This window comes from Nomascus leucogenys, chromosome 16 (assembly GCF_006542625.1).
Source record: "Nomascus leucogenys isolate Asia chromosome 16, Asia_NLE_v1, whole genome shotgun sequence".
NCBI lineage: Eukaryota > Metazoa > Chordata > Mammalia > Primates > Hylobatidae > Nomascus > Nomascus leucogenys.
In genome coordinates, this window is record NC_044396.1 from 93,191,281 (window position 1) to 93,207,842 (window position 16,562).

General features: G+C 50.5%; 1 protein-coding gene across 8 annotated transcripts in view; it reads left to right on the plus strand.

Moving 5' to 3' along the window:
- The window catches only part of DENND3 (DENN domain containing 3), a 67,183-nt gene extending 59,825 nt beyond the window's left edge, over positions 1-7,358 (plus strand). For 4 of the 8 annotated variants that reach the window (XM_030795512.1, XM_030795511.1, XM_030795513.1 and 1 more), the window contains 4 exons: positions 456-616; positions 1,901-2,034; positions 3,942-4,060; positions 4,137-4,529. In XM_030795512.1, the coding sequence (XP_030651372.1) occupies positions 456-616; positions 1,901-2,034; positions 3,942-4,060; positions 4,137-4,529 (807 nt within the window). Of the gene's footprint in view, positions 1-455; positions 617-1,900; positions 2,035-3,520; positions 3,603-3,941; positions 4,061-4,136; positions 5,621-5,641 lie in introns of those variants that run through there. The other 4 variants (XR_004026255.1, XM_030795509.1, XM_030795507.1 and 1 more) reach the window with 4 other exon arrangements.
- Positions 7,359-16,562: the final 9,204 nt, after the last annotated feature.

Consider the following 16,562-nt stretch of genomic DNA (forward strand, 5'->3'; position numbering starts at 1 on the left):
TGGGCCAACGAGTGTCCTCTCCTCGGCCTGACTGGTGCCCCAGTTTTCACATTTTTTGCTTTTTGTTGGTGATTTTGCCATTTAAGATAGCCTCAAGCATCGAGCTCCCTAAGCACGAGGAGGTGGTGACGTGTCTTGCAGAGAAAATGCATGTGTGAGATGAGCTTGGTTCAGGCCGCAGTGACAGTGCTGGTGGCTGTGAGTTTTGTGTTAATGAATCAACCATATGTAGTCAATAAGGTGTCTGTGAACAGAGCATGCAGAGAGCAAGGTTATGCACTGATGAGTGGATGACAACGTCAGGGCCAGAGGCTCCCAGGACCCTGAGCCAGCGTGTCCCCTAGGAGCGCAGTGGTTCCCTATCTGCTAATTCAGCATTTGCAGTAAATGTATAGATATGACTTCACCAGTATCGAGACTGACTGATTTCTCACGTTCCCGTGGCCTCCTGTTAGAACTGCATGGTGATGGCCGACCAGAACCAGGTGTGGGTTGGCTCGGAAGACTCCGTCATCTACATCATCAACGTCCACAGCATGTCCTGCAACAAGCAGCTCACAGACCACTGCTCCAGTGTCACGGATTTGATGGTGCAGGACAGACAGAAGGCACCCAGGTGCAGTGGGCTCTGCTGGGGAGAAGGGACTGTTTGGCTTGTGGGTGGGCAGAGGGCACAGCGGGTAGGGTTCCCAAGTCTTGTGCCCACAGGGGCCAGGCGGGGCGTACAGAGTGAAGTGGATCTAGAATGAGGAAAGCTGGGTGGTGTCCTTGGTCCGCTTCTGCTCACGGGTGTGGAGAACCCATGACACCAACGCGGGCCAAGCGTGGTGATGAAGGCGCCACACCCGGCCTTCCTGCTGAGCTTGCTGTGGGCACGGTGGCATGGGGCAGCCCCGAGAGGGCACGGCCTCCTAGAGGAGCACCAGCCATGGTGTCAGAAGCCTGGACTCGCCTGGGAATCGCCTGAGTGCTCAGTGTTGGCCTTGGGCTGCCTGTTTGCTGCTGTGTCCCACGGTGGGAGCAGCACTGGACCCAGTGGGCATCCAGGGAGACGGGAGGAGGAGGTGGGGTCTCCTCGGGCAGAGGCCCGTGGTGGGGAAGGTGCTCAAGGCAGCCCACTTGGTCCAGGCAGCCCCAGCCCTGGGTGAGGGGCTACACTCCCCACTCCTTTTCCCCTGACTCAGTGTCGGGGGCACCTGTGTCAGGCCCTGTTGGGGTGAGTAGAGAGGTGCTAGTCTGGAAGCAAAGCTGGCTCAGGAGGTGCAGGGGTGGCGCAGGGTGCAGGCTCGAGCCCCGCCCCGCCCATAGCCACCTGCACCTGCAGCCAGCCCGTGTCACCCGAGAGCTCTGAGGAACGTGCTGGCTCCCTGGTCCCTTGTGTGAGCGGGGCCCACTGATGAGGTTCCATTTCAGTTAATGGTCATGTCGTGGCTCTATGACAACACCTCATTGAGCCTGCGGCCCGCGGTGGTGGGAGAGGTGGGCATCCCGAGAAACCCGCCTTTTTCTGCCGACTCAGTTACATTTGAGCCAAGCCTGGCTGTGGCCGCATTCATAGCATGTTTGCAGGTTATTATCATGTTTGCAGGTTATGTTTGCATGTTATTGTCATGTTTGCATGTTTGCAGGTTATGTTTGCATGTTATGTTTGCAGGTTATTATGTTTGCATATTATCATGTTTGCATGTTATCATGTTTGCAGGTTATCATGTTTGCAGGTTATTATGTTTGCATATTATCATGTTTGCAGGTTATTATGTTTGCATATTATCATGTTTGCAGGTTATCCGTGTTGAGCACATTTTCTCACATGGTGACCTGGTTCTCTCCTGGGCTAAAATGTGCACAGTGTTTTCAAGGGCCCAAGTTAAAGGTGTGTGTGTGTGTTTTGTGTTCCCAGCGAGGTGTACTCGTGCAGCATGGACGGCACGGTGCTGGCGTGGAATGTGAGCACGCTGCAGGTGACCAGCCGCTTCCAGCTGCCGAGCAGCGGCCTCACGTCCATCAGACTGCATGGCGGCCGCCTGTGGTGCTGTAAGTCCGACCCCTGCCATCAGAGCGGGCACCCTACCTCCCTGCTTTGGGAAAAGGATGCTGAATGAGAGCAGAAAGCCTCTTTCCTTTGCTTCATGCCTTTCCAGTCTTTATTTTAAACTCGGGTTCCCTTTCTGTGGTCGCAGCAACCTTTACTCCACCTGCATTGCTGCTCCTGGGGGCTCCCCAGGTCTCCCTCTGCTTTTCTACCCAGTGGCTGATGGGACACCTGTCTTTCCTGGATGCACCACTGCTCTCCTGCCCCTCACCTTGGCTTTCGCTGTGCCCTGCTCTGGGGTTGAAGCTGGCCCAGGTGTCCCCCGGAGTCACGGCTGCTCCTCCTGGGAGGCCTCTGTGTGTGTCACGTCTCCACACGTGGGGGCAGCTGGCGAGCCTGTGCCCTGTTCCGCTCGGCCGCTTGGCACAGAGCTGCAGCCTGGGACTCTCCGTGGACCCAGAGTGGGGATTTTGCCAGGGGGCGATGGGAGGAGCAGGTGCTTTGCCTGGCGGCTGTGTCTGCATTTCTGGACGCCCCAGAGCACGGAAGTTGCCTGCACTTTGAGGTCTTCCTCGACATGTGCCAGATTACATGAGTGACAGCTGGGAATACGTTTTCTTTTTTGTAATGGAAGCGTGTTTCACATATAGTAAAGCTCACCAAAAAGTGTTCAGTTTGTTGTGTTTTGACAAACATCTAAACTACATAACCATGAAACAAGTCAAGATACGCAGCGTTTCCATCACAGCTGAAAGCGTCTGTGCCCCTTTCCAGGCCGTGCCCCCATTCAGGGGATACAAGTGCTCTTAGTTCTGTCACTCTGAATTTGGTTTTTACAGAACTTTCTACAAATGGACTCTACATTAGGCCTTCTGTATCTGGCTTTACTCAGTCAGCAAGATGTTTATAGTATTCATTGCTGACGTTCTGAGTATCAGTATCAATAGCTCGTTCCTTCTTGCAGGGTAATATTCCATTGTGTGCATATGGAACAACTTACTCATCCTTCCCCTGCCCCAAGTGGGCACTGGCTTCACTCTGCTTAACTGTTTGAAAAACTGTCAGACTGTTTTCTGAAGTGGCGGCAGCAGCTTCCACCCCACCCGCAGTCTCAGGCTTCGTTTCTTCCTATCCTCACCCAAACTGGTTCTCACCTGTTTTTACTGACACCATCCCAGCGGGAGTGAAGTGGTGTCTTGTGGTTTGGATTTGTGGCTCCCTCACAGCTGATGGTGCTGAGCACTCTGTTGTGTGCCCGGTGCCCACTGACGCCTCCCCTGGAACAGTGCCCGTGCAGGCCCCTGCCCACTGTTCCGCTCACTTTCAGGGCCGGTAGCGACGTGGCTGGGTGCAAGCCAACGGTTGTCCTTCTTCCCCTCATCTGTTATTTGTTCTGTTCTTCCTTTCTTGCCCTCTTTTGTATTGAATATTTTTATGTTCAATTTAATCTTCTTTACTGTTTTTAAGCATTATGTTTTTATTTTTCAGTGGTTGCTCTAAGAATTGCAATATGCAACCTTAACCGATCACCCTCCTCCTTAACTAACTATGATACTGCTTCATGGATAGGGTACGAAGCTTACCACAGTATCAATTGTGGTAATCCCAATAATATATTCTTTAAAATTTTTGCTTAAGCAGTCAATGCTCTTTCAAGAAAGTTAAGACAAATTAAGAAATTGCCCATCTATTTACCTTTTCTGGTGAGCCTCATTTCTTCTTAAAGACCCAGGTCTCTGTCCTGCATTTTTTCCCAGTAGACCTCACCCGTGCACGCCTCAGGCGCCATGTGGCACATGGTGATCTCCCCTTCACCACGCTGGAAAGAGCAGTGAGGCCAGCTCTGGTGCTGGCATCTTATGTTGCCAATGGCACTGCCTGGCCCCATCCTAGCTCCTTCCTTCTGCAGGCACAGGTAACAGCATCATGGTCATGACAACGAATGGATTCCTCCGTCAAGAATTGAAGATTGAGGAGAACTTCAAAGACACCAGTACCTCCTTCCTGGCTTTCCAGCTCCTTCCCGAGGTATCCCAGCAGGGGCTGTGGGCCCAGCACGCACGTGGCCCGGGGCCCATAGCCCACACCGTGCCCTGTGTTTCAGGAGGAGCAGCTGTGGGCGGCCTGTGCAGGATGCAGCGAGGTTTACATCTGGAGCCTGAAGGACCTGGCCCAGCCCCCGCAGAGGGTGCCCCTCGAGGACTGCTCTGAGATCAACTGCATGATCCGGGTGAAGAAGCAGGTAGGGTGGAGGGCCCGCCATCCCCAGCATCCCCGCCAGGTCTCGCTTGCCCTGGCCTCGGCCCCATGCTCCCGAGAGCCAGCCGCACGCCCTCGTGCCCTCCTGCCTTCGCCTCTCAGGGCTTCCCTCCTAACAGGCAGGTGCAGGTTTGGCGCCAACGGGCCCACAGGTCACCATGTGCTGGTTTCATGGTGTGGTCCAAGCACTCCACAGTGCATTCCCCCAAACTGGATGGCTTCAAATGACAGAACTTAATTTTCTCACAATTCTCGAGGCAGGAGGTCCAAAACCAAGGTGTCAGCAGAGCTGCTTCCCTCGGGGGCTCGGGGGGAGCGTGCACTCCAGGCCCTTTTCTCCACCACCCGTTCATGTGGCCGCCGTCCTTGGCGTGCCCTGGCTGTGGACGTGGCACTCTAATCTGTGCCTGCGCCACATGGCATTCTCTCTCCCTGTGTGTGTCCCTTATGGGGATGCTGGTCGTACTGGATTAACTAGTGTGACCACATCTGATCTGTCTACAGACTCTATTTCCAAAGAAGCCCACATTCTGAGGTTCAGGGAGGATATGGATTTGGGGGGACGCCGTTCAACCCATTACAGTCTGCCCTCTGGCCCCCTAAATCCACGTCTGTCCCACATGCAAAATACACCCCCTCCATCACTACATCCCCCGAAGTCCTAGCCCATGCCAGCATCAGTTCTGAGCCCCAAGTCTCCAAGTGAAGCTGGTGCCCTCCGATGTGGTTGAACTGTGCGCGGGTCCCACCTGGGGCAGAACCAACCCCTCTTGCACTGTGAACCTGCGCAGCTAGAAACAGTCTGTCTCTTCCCAAAATACAAGGCTGGGCCAGGCAGAGGTTAGACAGTCTCATCTGAAAAGGGAGAAATTGGAAGGAAAGCTGGACTTCCAGGCCCCGAGCAAGTCTGAGACATGGCGTGGGTGGGGCAGAATTCGTTTAGTGTTTTCCCCCATAACTTAATTGGGATATAATTGACAAATAAAAATTATATATAAGGTATACAAGGTGATATTTCAATATACATTGTGAAATAATCACAAGCTAATTACCGTATCTGTCACCTCACACAGGTGGCTGTTTGGTGAGAACACTTAAGACGCACCCCCAGCACCTTTCCAGCATGCAATGCAGTCTTCTTCCCTAGAGGCCCCTTGGCCATTAGGTTCTAAGCCTGAGAAGGGTCCTCTGCACCTGCCAGGTGGCCCTGACCCTCAGGGGGCAGAGGCCCTGTCCAGGAAGGACAGAGATTTGGAGGCACACGTGTCAATTCTGGGTAGCCAGGCAAAGCCCTGGCACTCCTGGGAGGGACTTCTTTCCCTGCCGACCCCTCCCGTTTCTCCCTGGCAGGTCTGGGTGGGCAGCCGAGGGCTGTGGCAGGGAACGCCGAAGGGGAAAATCTACGTGATTGATGCTGAGAGGAAGACCGTGGAGAAGGAGCTGGTGGCGCACATGGACACCGTGAGGACGCTATGCTCGGCTGAGGACAGATACGTGCTGAGCGGGTCGGGCAGGGAGGAGGGGAAGGTTGCCATTTGGAAAGGGGAATAAACGTGGCTGAGCCTGCCAAGTGGAACTGTGCCCTATGTGTGGGGACTAGCTGCCCCCTAGAGTCCGCCAGGAGCAGAAGCCTGGAGGGGTGGCGGGGCAGGGCAGCCCAGGCTCAGCGTGGAGCCCGCTTACCGTGTGGCCAGCTGCGAGACCCATGGCTACGCACCTTCTCTCAGGCCTTCGGGCCCCCTGGTTAAACTGCACCAAGGGTGTTTCCTGTTGGGGTGTGTCTCAGGCAGGCAGCTGCATCTTGTTGGTGATAACCTCTGCTGGGAGGTTACTTTGTGTGTTGCCTAGAAAGTTCTGGAATCCACAACCAGGGGCTGGCACTGGAGCCACCAGCTTGGCCGAGTCACAGGTGACCCGCGGCCCTCACGTCTCTGGTTTTACCTTTCCTTACTTCATTCATTCACTCACCCAGTCCTTATGAATCACCGATGAACACTGGGCTGGGCACATGACAGTGAGCCGGGAGCCCCGAGGTCTCCAGCGAGGCCTGTGAGAAGGGTGGTTCAGGTAACCACTGTGGTCTCTCTCCCATCAGAGAAGGTGGACAGGGCCTACCCAGGTGGAGGGGACCACCCCCCTGTGATCAGGTGTTTGGGACAGGGGTTGGGCCAGCTGAGGCAAGCTGTCTTTTTCCCTTTTCAATAGATGCAAAATTTTTATAATAATCCTAGAGACCTTTTTTCTACCAAAGATCACAGACCGGAAAGAGTTCCATCTAAAATATCATGCTCAGGAAACTACATGGGATCAAAAGTAAAATAGCATCACGTATAATCTCGTCTTCCAGTGTGCTGCTCAATTTCCCCTGAATCTGTGTGCACGCTGCGTATATGTACGCGCAGGATGCTTTACTGAACTCAACAAGATCTTAGCTGTACATAAATATTTGCAAAAGAGACCCTTTGCACCTTTTTACTGTAATGTTGAGATTTCATTACTTAAATGTTCTATGGAAGGTTCTGGTGTGGTTGTTGGAGCTGGAGGGAGCGTGTCAGCACGTGCTGAGGGCATGGGGCCTGCCCCCTGGACACCCATCCACAAGCTGGGCCACGGAGCCCCAGCTTCTCAGGACACAGCCCCAGAGCTGGCTCATCCGGAGGGTCTCTGGGGGTGTTTGCCAGGCTCCTGGGATGGGCCGCTTTCAGCAGCTCTGCAGTGCCTCCAGATGCAAAGGCGGGCCCGGCCTCTCGTTGGGTCTGCATTTTGGAGAGTCCACACCACGGACCGTTTTCCCCCAAGGCTTGGCTTTGCGTAGCCACTAACTTCTTGGGGCGTTCTGAGAATGTGGGCGGAGCAGAACTATGTGGCCTCATCCTCCCCCAAGGCTGTGCTTGCAGCGGGGCACCTTCCCACTTTCTAGCTGTGGAGAGCTTGGATTTTGCTTTTGTAAACACATGAATCCTTATGATAAAAGTCTGTCAGAAATACATTTATAAATTATTTAATGCCAGTCGTCATGCAACCTCAGGTATCTTCAGCTTGTGGAGAATAAATCTGGTTTAATAAAGACCGATGTCCAACTCCTTACTTCATCCGACAGTGACTGGGGAAAGGTCTTGAAAATGACCCAGGGCCATTCTGAACGTGCTCCTTCCTCATTCCAGGCACCGGTCACATTATTTTAATGCAGACTCTTCAGATCTTTTCTCCATGGTGATAATTTCCAAGATCTTACTTGACAGTGATTGCGTTTTAGGAAACGGTCACTCATATAAAAGAGAAAACAGGTGAACAGAGGTGCTAACCAGGGAGTAAATGTGCTGGGCAGGCCTGGGTTCCATGTTTATTCTGTGTTATGCAAACAGAATCGTGGCCAGTGGAGTTTATTGAAATGGAAAGGGCACTTTGAGGCCTTTGATTTTTCCCCTGTGCTTTGGAGAGATTCCATTAGGAATGATTTGTCATGGCAAGGCCCCAACTGAGCTGGAATTCATTCAACAGACTGTGATGCCGTCCCTGCCTCGGCTTTAGAAATCTGAATTAAATTGGTGCAAAAAAGTATTTCTCTTGAACCGGAAACCAGTATATTTTAATAGGATTTCAGTTCTCCTGCCGCATTTCAAACAACAGAAAAGAAAGCTTGCTTTAGGGAGCTGGCACTGTTCACAACGCCAACCGTAAGCTCACCCCAAGTCCCCATCACTGATGCAGAGGCTGTAAAGACAGTCGCCTGGTAACATTTCTATGATTTGTTCTTGGAAGATGTGTCTACCTCAGCTGTTTGCAAAGAGCAGCGCTTAGCATTGGATGTGGCTGTAACATCTGAATTAACAGCGCATGAATTTTGTCTGCTTCTTGAGGATTCCTTGCACAGATGAAGGCGTGCTTTCTCCGCGTGGCTGAGGAGGGCATGGTTGGAGAGTGCGGCAGGATTGCCTCACCGTCTCTGCTGCCTGCAGCTGTTTGCCTGTCTTGGAGCAATACTGCGCCATCCCCCAGCAGGTGAGACAGAGGCTCACAGACCCAGAGCTGGTTTCTGTCACCCACGTTGCTGCTGCTGAGCTGCAGTGTGAGCCGAGGCGTGCACAGGACTCCGGAGAGCTCTGCAGTTATCTGCCCTGGAGCCGGACGGGAGCCTGATCCAGGCCTAGCTGCAGATCTGGCCACAAGCCCTGAACCCCCCTGTAAAACGGGGGTGGTTCCTTCTTGCAGGGCCCACATGGAGACCAACAGGGGCACACTGAACACCCGGTCTGTTGCTGGGCTCCCAGGAACACCTCAAAGAATGCTCCATCCTGGCCTGTGTGCTGGGCCCATGAAAACATTAAGGAAGGAGAAATGAGAATGTGATGGCTCCTGTTGGCGGGTTGAATGGCGCCTTCAAAAACATATGTCCATATCCTAACCCCCGGGACCTGTGGATCTGACCTTATTTAGATAAAGGGTCTTTGTAGGTGTCGTTAAGGATCTGAAGATGAGCCCCTCCTGGATTCTGGGTGGGCCCTAAATCCAATGACGAATGTCCTAAGGAGGGGAGGAAAAGACACATGGGGACAGGCCACGTGAAGGCAGAGGCAGAGGCAGGAGCGATGCAGCCACAAGCCCAGGAGCCTGGAGCCACGGGGAGCTGGAAGAGGCCAGGAGGCTTCTTCCCCCAGAGCCCTCAGACGGGGCGTGGCCCTGCCGGCACCTGGATCTCAGACTTCTGGCCTCCTGAACGGTGAGAAAATAAATGTCGGGTGCATGACCCCCTGGTGCCACACCTGGTTTGTGGTGTTGGTTCTGGCAGCCACAGGTAACTCTTCCAGCTCCTGTTTGTTGCCTGTGTGCTCCGGTCAGGTGCTGTGCCAGGCGCTTTAGGGGCACTGTTGTGTATGATCCTCAGGACCCCGTGGCATGGAGAGGATCATCCCCATTTTACACCCAGGATACTTTGGCCCCAGTACTAAGAGCGAAGTGGAGGTCGGGGGCCTACCTCACTGCCAAGAAGGCAGGGCTGGGCTTCAAGAGGCCCTCAGAAGCTGCTCTTGCCCTAATGTGCAGCCTTTCTTTCCACTAGTGCTCTCACCTTTAACGAAGTGCTGGGAGCGGGGCTGAGGCTGGCGGTCCTGAGATGTGTTAGCAGCAGCCCCTGGCCCATTCAGGGAGGATCCTGGGACGAGGGAGGGGGTAAACTCACCTTACTTTGGTGGTGGAGGAGAGGCAAGTCTCACTAGCGCTGCATCTTTCCCTGAGGGTCAAGGGAGCGTATTCTGCGGCTCTAGGTGCTGGGCCAGCAAACCACTGCCACGGTTCTGCTGGGTCTAATGGTGGTCATCCAGGGCTAGGGGCTGAGGCCGTGTGTGCGGAGGTTGACAGGAGGCTCAAAGGAGATGGAGTAGGACAATGGTGCAGTTAGTGGAGCCCGAGCATCACTGACACCCCCACAGGGATGGCTACAAAATGAAATATTTAAAAAGATTTACCAGAAAGACAGGAAAGCAGTGACAGAGGAATAAAAAGCCAGATGTGACAAGTAGAAAATAAGTAGCAAGATGGTAGACTTCAACCTAACCATACTGACAATTATGTTCAGTGTAAAGGGATGCAACACTCCAATTAAAAGGCAGAGGTTGTCAAACTAGATCTAAAAGGAAACCCAACTATAAGTTGTCTACAAGTGACTCACTTTAAATATAAAAACACAAATGAGATAAGAGTAGAAGCATGAAAAAAGTTTTAGGCTGGATGTGGTGGCTCACACCTATAATCCTAGCACTTTGGGAAGCTGAGGCAGGAGGATCACTTGAGCCCAGGAATTCGGGACCAGCCTGGGCAACACAGTGAGACCCCCATCTCTATAAAAACATTAGAAAATTAGCTGGATGTGGTGGTGCGGACCTGTAGGCCCAGCTACTCACGGGGCTGAGGTGGGAGGATCGCTTGAGCCTGGGAGGTCAATGCTGCAGTGAACTGTGATCATGTCACTGCACTCAGCCTGGGTGACAGAATGAGACCCCATCTGAAAACAAAGATGAAGAAAAAATTTTACTATGCCAACAGTAAGTATTAAAAAGCTGGCATGGTTATATTACTGTCAGACAAAACATACTTCATGGTACACTACAAGAAAAACAGGGAAAGCATAATAATAAGGTCAATTCATCAAGAAGATGAATTAACTGATAATAGAGATTTAAGAGATATGAAGCAAGCATAGTAGGACTATAGGAGAAAATAGACAAAATCTACAATCATAGAGATTTTAACACTCAGAAAATGATAGAAAAAGTAAAGAAAAAATTAGCAAGCATATAGATTTAACAACACCGTCAACCGGCCTGACCTGACATAGAACACTACAGCCAACAACAGCAGAATATCCATTCTTGTCCCGTGCACATGAAACCTTCATCAAGCTGGATCACATGCTGGGCTATAAAATGAACTTGAAGATTTAAATATTATGGACCATGTTCTCTGACCACACAGAAATGGAATGGGATATCAACAGTGATAATATGCCAAAAAATCTCAAAATTAAAATTATGTTGGGATATTAAACAACACACTTCAAAATAACCCAATCGGTCAAAGAAGAAACACAAAGGAAATTAGAAAATATTCTGAACTGAATGATAGTGAAAACACAATATATCTGAACCTATGGGATGCAGGCTGGGCATGGTGGTGCATGCCTATAATCCTAGCACTTTGGGAGGCCAAGGCAGGAGGATCCCTTGAGCCCAGGAGTTCGAGACCAGCCTGGGAAACATAGGGAGATGCTCTCTCTTCATTTTTAAACAAAATTCAAAACGAAAATGTATGAGATGTAGCTAAGGAGAACAATTATAACTTTAAATGCCTCTATTCGCAGAAAGGTTTCAAATCAGCTATCTAAATTTTAATCATAAGAATGTAGAAAAATAAAAGCATGTTTAAATGAAATAAGTACAGGAAGGTAATAATAAAGACCAAAACTCAATGAAAGGGGAGACAACCAGCAAAGCCAAAAGTTGTTTCTCTAATTGATAACCCCTATCCAGACTGATCAAGAAAAACACACACGTACGAATTTCATTCCAGTATCAGGAATGAAGTGAGATACAAATCTTACATACGTCACAAGGATATTATGAATAACTAGTTTAAAATATGCAACTTTCTTAAAAATAACTTTATGAAACCAACACAAGGAGGAATAAAATCTGAGGAGTCTTAAGTCTATAAAGGAAATTGGTTTGTAGTAAAAAATCTCCCAGAAAGAAGAAATCTCCCAGAAAGACAAGATCTCTAGGCTCACTGCTTTCACTAGTTAATTCTAACAAACTCTTAAGTATGGCATAATAGAATTTACAGAAACCCTTTCAGAAGAATAGAAGAGGAGAGAACCTTTCCAAACTCATTTTAGGAGACCAGCATGAACCTATAGTTGACAAAGATCTTACAGGAAAATAAAATTATAGATCAATTTCCATCAGAAACATAGATGCAAAATTCCTTGGGTATCTACCCAGAGGAAAATAAGTCATGATATGAAGAAGTCACTTGCACGTGCATATTTATTGTGGCACAATTCGCAATTGCAAAAATACGGAACTAGCCCAAATAAATACCCACCAATCAGTGAGTGGATAAAGAAAATGTGGTATATTTACATCATGAAATACTACTCGGCCATAAAAAGGAATGAAATAATGGTATCCACAGCAACCTGGATGGAATTGGAGACCATTATTCTAAGTGATGGAAAACATCATATATTCTCACTGATATGGGGAGCTAAGCTACGAGGATGCAAAGGCATAAGAATGATACAATGGACTTTGGGTACTCCAGGGGGGAAGGGTGAGAAAGGGGCAAGGGATGAAAGATTACACATTGGGTTCAGTGTACACTGCTCGGGTGATGGTACACAAAAATCTCAAATCACCGCCAAGGAACTTATCCATGTAATCAAACACCACCTGTTCCTCAAAAACCTAAATTAAACAACAACAACAAAAGGGCTGGGCATGGTGGCTCACGCCTGTAATCCCAGCACTTTGGGAGGCCGAGGCGGGCGGATCACCTGAGGTCAGGAGTTTGAGACCAGCCTGACCAACATGGAGAAGCCCTGTCTCTACTAAAAATACAAAAAAAATTAGCCCAGCCTGGTGGCGCATGCCTGTAATCCCAGCTACTCGGGAGGCTGAGGCAGGAGAACTGCTTGAACCTGGGAGTCAGAAGTTGCGGTGAGCTAAGATCACGCCATTGCACTCCAGCCTGGGCAACAAGAGCGAAACTCCGTCTCAAAAACAAACAAACAAACAAAAAAAACAAAAAAAAAAACAAAAAAACCACCACAGATGCAACATTCTTAAAATATTAGCAGATCGAATCCAGCAATATTTTTAAAGGTTAATTTATCATGACCAAGTGGGGTTGCAAAATGCAAGGTGAATTTAACATTCAAAACTCAATCAATGTAACTTAACATTATCAGTGGAGCAATGGAGAAAAGCCATAACGATCATCTCAACAGATGCAGAAAAAGGGAACTTCCTCAAATTGATAAAGAGCATTTACGAGAAACCCACAGCAAGCATCATACTTAATGGTGAAAGACTAATTGCTTTTCCCCAAGAAGGGAACAAGGCAGGGATATTCACTTTCTCCCTTCCTATTAACATCGTACTAGAGATTCTAGCCAGGGCAATAGGGGGAATAAAAAAGGGCATAAAAATTGTACTGGTTCAGCAGAACACTGAAGGGGAAAAAAAGATGATTGTACTGGAAGAGGCAAAACAATCTTTATTAGAAGACAGCAAGACCATTTATATAAATCCTAAAGAATCTATTTTAAAAACTAGAATATTTTTCTAGTTTTTTCTATAAGGTACTGGATACAAGGTCAATATACAATCATTGCATTACTATATTCTAACAGCAAAAAACTTGTAAACTTTTAAAATACAGTAGCATAAAAAAACACATTCAACAGAAATTAATTTAATGAATGATGTAAAACACTGAAAACTCAAAAAAATTGCTGAGAGAAAATGTTAAAGACCGAAATAAAAGATATACCATTTTCATGGACTGGGAGATTAAATATTATAAAGATGTTAGTTATCTCCAAATTGATCTGATAGATTCAATTTAATCCCAATCAAAATGCTAACATAATTTTTAAAAAAGAAATTGAGAATTTGATTATAACATATATGGAAATGCCAAGTAGAATATTTAAGATAACCTTCAAAAAGAAGATCAAACCAGGTGGGATGGCTCAAGCTAGAGGACTCATATACCTTTATGCTTTACTGAAAAACTATAATAATTAAAACAGGGTAGGATTTGACATAAATATAGGTAATTAAATCAGTGGAACACAATGTAGGGTCTGGATGCACAAGCATAAAGTCAGTTGACTATACAAAAACAAAAATTCCAAGACAATTCAGTAACGAAAGTCTGTTCAGCAAATGGTGCTGCAACGACTGGATAAATGTATGGAAAAGGGAAGCAGCTCAACACTTACCTGACTACACATAATTTAACTCAAGGTGGCTCACCCACCTAAATGTAAAGCTAGAAGCTCTAGAAACAAGCACATCTTTGCCACCTTGGTGCAAAGATTTTTCTAGAGAGAGCAAACAAAAAAGCTAAACACTAAAGAAAAAAATGGATAAATTGGACTTTATCAAAATATATCATTAAGGAAAAAGGAAAATATTTGCAATACTATATCTGATAAAGAATTTTTATCCAAAATATATAGAGTTTTTACAAATCAATAACAAGATGAACAGCTGAATTTAAAAATGGGCAAAGAAGGCCGGGCACAGTGGCTCATACCTGTAATCCCAGAACTTTGAGAGGCCGAGCGAGGCAGGAGGACCGCTTGAGCCCAGGAGTTTGAGACCAGCCCAGGCAACATAGAGAAACCTATTTCTACCAAAAAAAAAAAAAAAAAAAAAAAAAGCAGGGCATGGCGGTGTGCACCATCAGTCCCAGCTACTCAATTGGCTGAGGCAGGAAGATGGCCAGAGCCCAGGGTGCTTCAGTGAGCCACGATCAACCTTGGGCACTCCAGCCTGGGCAACAGAGGAGACCCTGTCTCAAAGAAAAAAAAAAAAGAAGTTATACCCTGGAATGCTAACAGCTATTAAAGAATGCAGTAGGTCTACATGCAGGAACAAGGAAAGTTGAAGATATTTTGCTAAACAACAAAAAATGTAGGTTGCAAAACTCTGCATAGTGGTTCAAATTTCGTTTTAAAAAAATTAACAGTAGTGTGGAGACAAAGATGTGAAATCGGGTCGGGTGCGGTGGCTCATGCTTGTAATCCCAGCACTTTGGGAGACCAAGGCGGGCAGATCACTTGAGTCAGGAGTTCGAGACCAGCCTGGCCAACGTGGTGAAACCGCACCTCTACTAAAAGTACAAACATTAGCCGGGTGCGGGTGTCAATTATCCCAGCTACTCGGGAGGCTGAGGCGGGAGAATCGCTTGAACCTGGGAGGCAGAAGTTGCAGTGAGCTGAGGTCGCACCATTGCACTCCAGCCTGGGCGACAAAGTGAGACTCCCTCTCAAAAAGAAACGAACAAAGACTGCGGGATGGGAGGCCTGTGGCACTGATTCTGTCTTGGCGACTTCTTGCCCCGTGATGGCCGCTGGGCACGCAGGGCTCATCCTTGGTGAGCATCCTGGGGAAAGGCCAGGAAAGGGGTGCAGCGCCGGGTGTCCCCTCCTAGCCTGGTCGCTCGGGGGAGCGTTGGCGGGGTGCAGGTCTAGTGCTCGCTCAGGTGGCCCAGGCACCCGCGCGCCAGGTGAGGCAGTGGTGGGGGGGGGCAGGGGAACACACGACCCTGGCCCCTGCCCCGCCCGTCACGGCCGCCCACCACCCGGGGGCGGGGGTCATTGTGGGGTGCCGATTCCACCTCCCCGCCCATAGGCAGCGGGCCCTGGGCGGCCACCGGGGTGCGGGGCTCCCAGCGTCTCGGGCTCCCACTGCTTCAGGCCTGTCCTGGGGCGGGGAGCATCTCTGTGGCCGCGGTGGGACTGCGGCGCGGTGGCCGGGCGTCCCCTGCAGGAAGCTGTTCTCGCTCGCTGCCTCCTCCATCTGGGGGGAAAGCGCCTGGATTTTGGGTCCCGCCGCCCTCAGCGCCCTGGGCCTCTACCTGTGTTCCCAAAGCCCAGCCCCGAGTCTGGGGGCGCCGGGCCTGCCGTGGTGGGCGGAGGCTTCCAAGCCCCTCCCTGCCAGGGACGGCGGGGCGGGACAGGGCGGGGCCGCGTGCACCGGGAGGACGACAGGGGGCGCCGCAGGCTCGCGTCAGCCAGGGCGCCGGGCAGGGTCCCGGGCAAGGTCCCAGAGAGCAAGCGGGGTCTGGGAGGGCAAATGGGGTCTTGGGTGCAGAGTCTGGGTGGCCCTGGCTCTCTGCCCCACTCCCATCTGGCCGAAGGACCGCGACCATCCCTTTAGTCCCCACCACAGGGCGATCAACCTGCGTTTTGCAGCAGGGCGCCCAGGTAACAGCGCCAGAGTGGCCCAGCCGGGACTTATCCCCAGGTCCGGAGACTCCTGGCTTCCGTGGGCCCCCAACTGCGCAGGTCCCATCCAGTAGCCCCGTGGTGACACCCCCCGACTATCAAAGTCCCTCGTCCCTTTCTCCCTAGTCTGAGCAGATCCCTTCTACCCCACACCCCGGCCCTGCTGGGACCCCTTCCACGCCCCACAAATCAGAAGAGCCATTGAAGATAACTCGCTTCCGGATTCAAACACCAGCAGCTGGGTAACCTGGGGCAAGTCTCCTCCCTTTCATTTCCTTCACTGCCAACTGCCAGTCACAGCCCTCAGTGGGGTGCCAGAGGACAGACATGACTCACTCTGCCTGTACGAAGGTCAATGGAGCGCTCTTCCAGCCGCCCCAGGATCCTGTATGTCCCCTGGGGCGTCAAAACCAGGTGCACACACCGGGCCACCCCGTCCTCATCCCAGCGTGGCCACTCCTGCTGGCAGCAACAGCAAGCAGGCTGCCTCCTTAAGACACTGGCTCCAGGGACAGTCAGGAACCCTTCAGCAGAGGTAGACCGCCGGCCCCACCCCGGTTCCACCAGAACAGGCCTGCAGAAGGCCCAGGCCTCAACCCCGCCTGAGTGGGCCTGTGCGTGGGTTCCAGGGACAGGCCCCAGATTTGCGAGCTGGCGGGCCTCCGGAAACAAATGCTCTCGTACTTGGGCCCGGCTCTCCTCCACAGGCCTCAGACAGCCCACTAGACCCACTAGGCTCCAGGAAGGCAGAGGGCA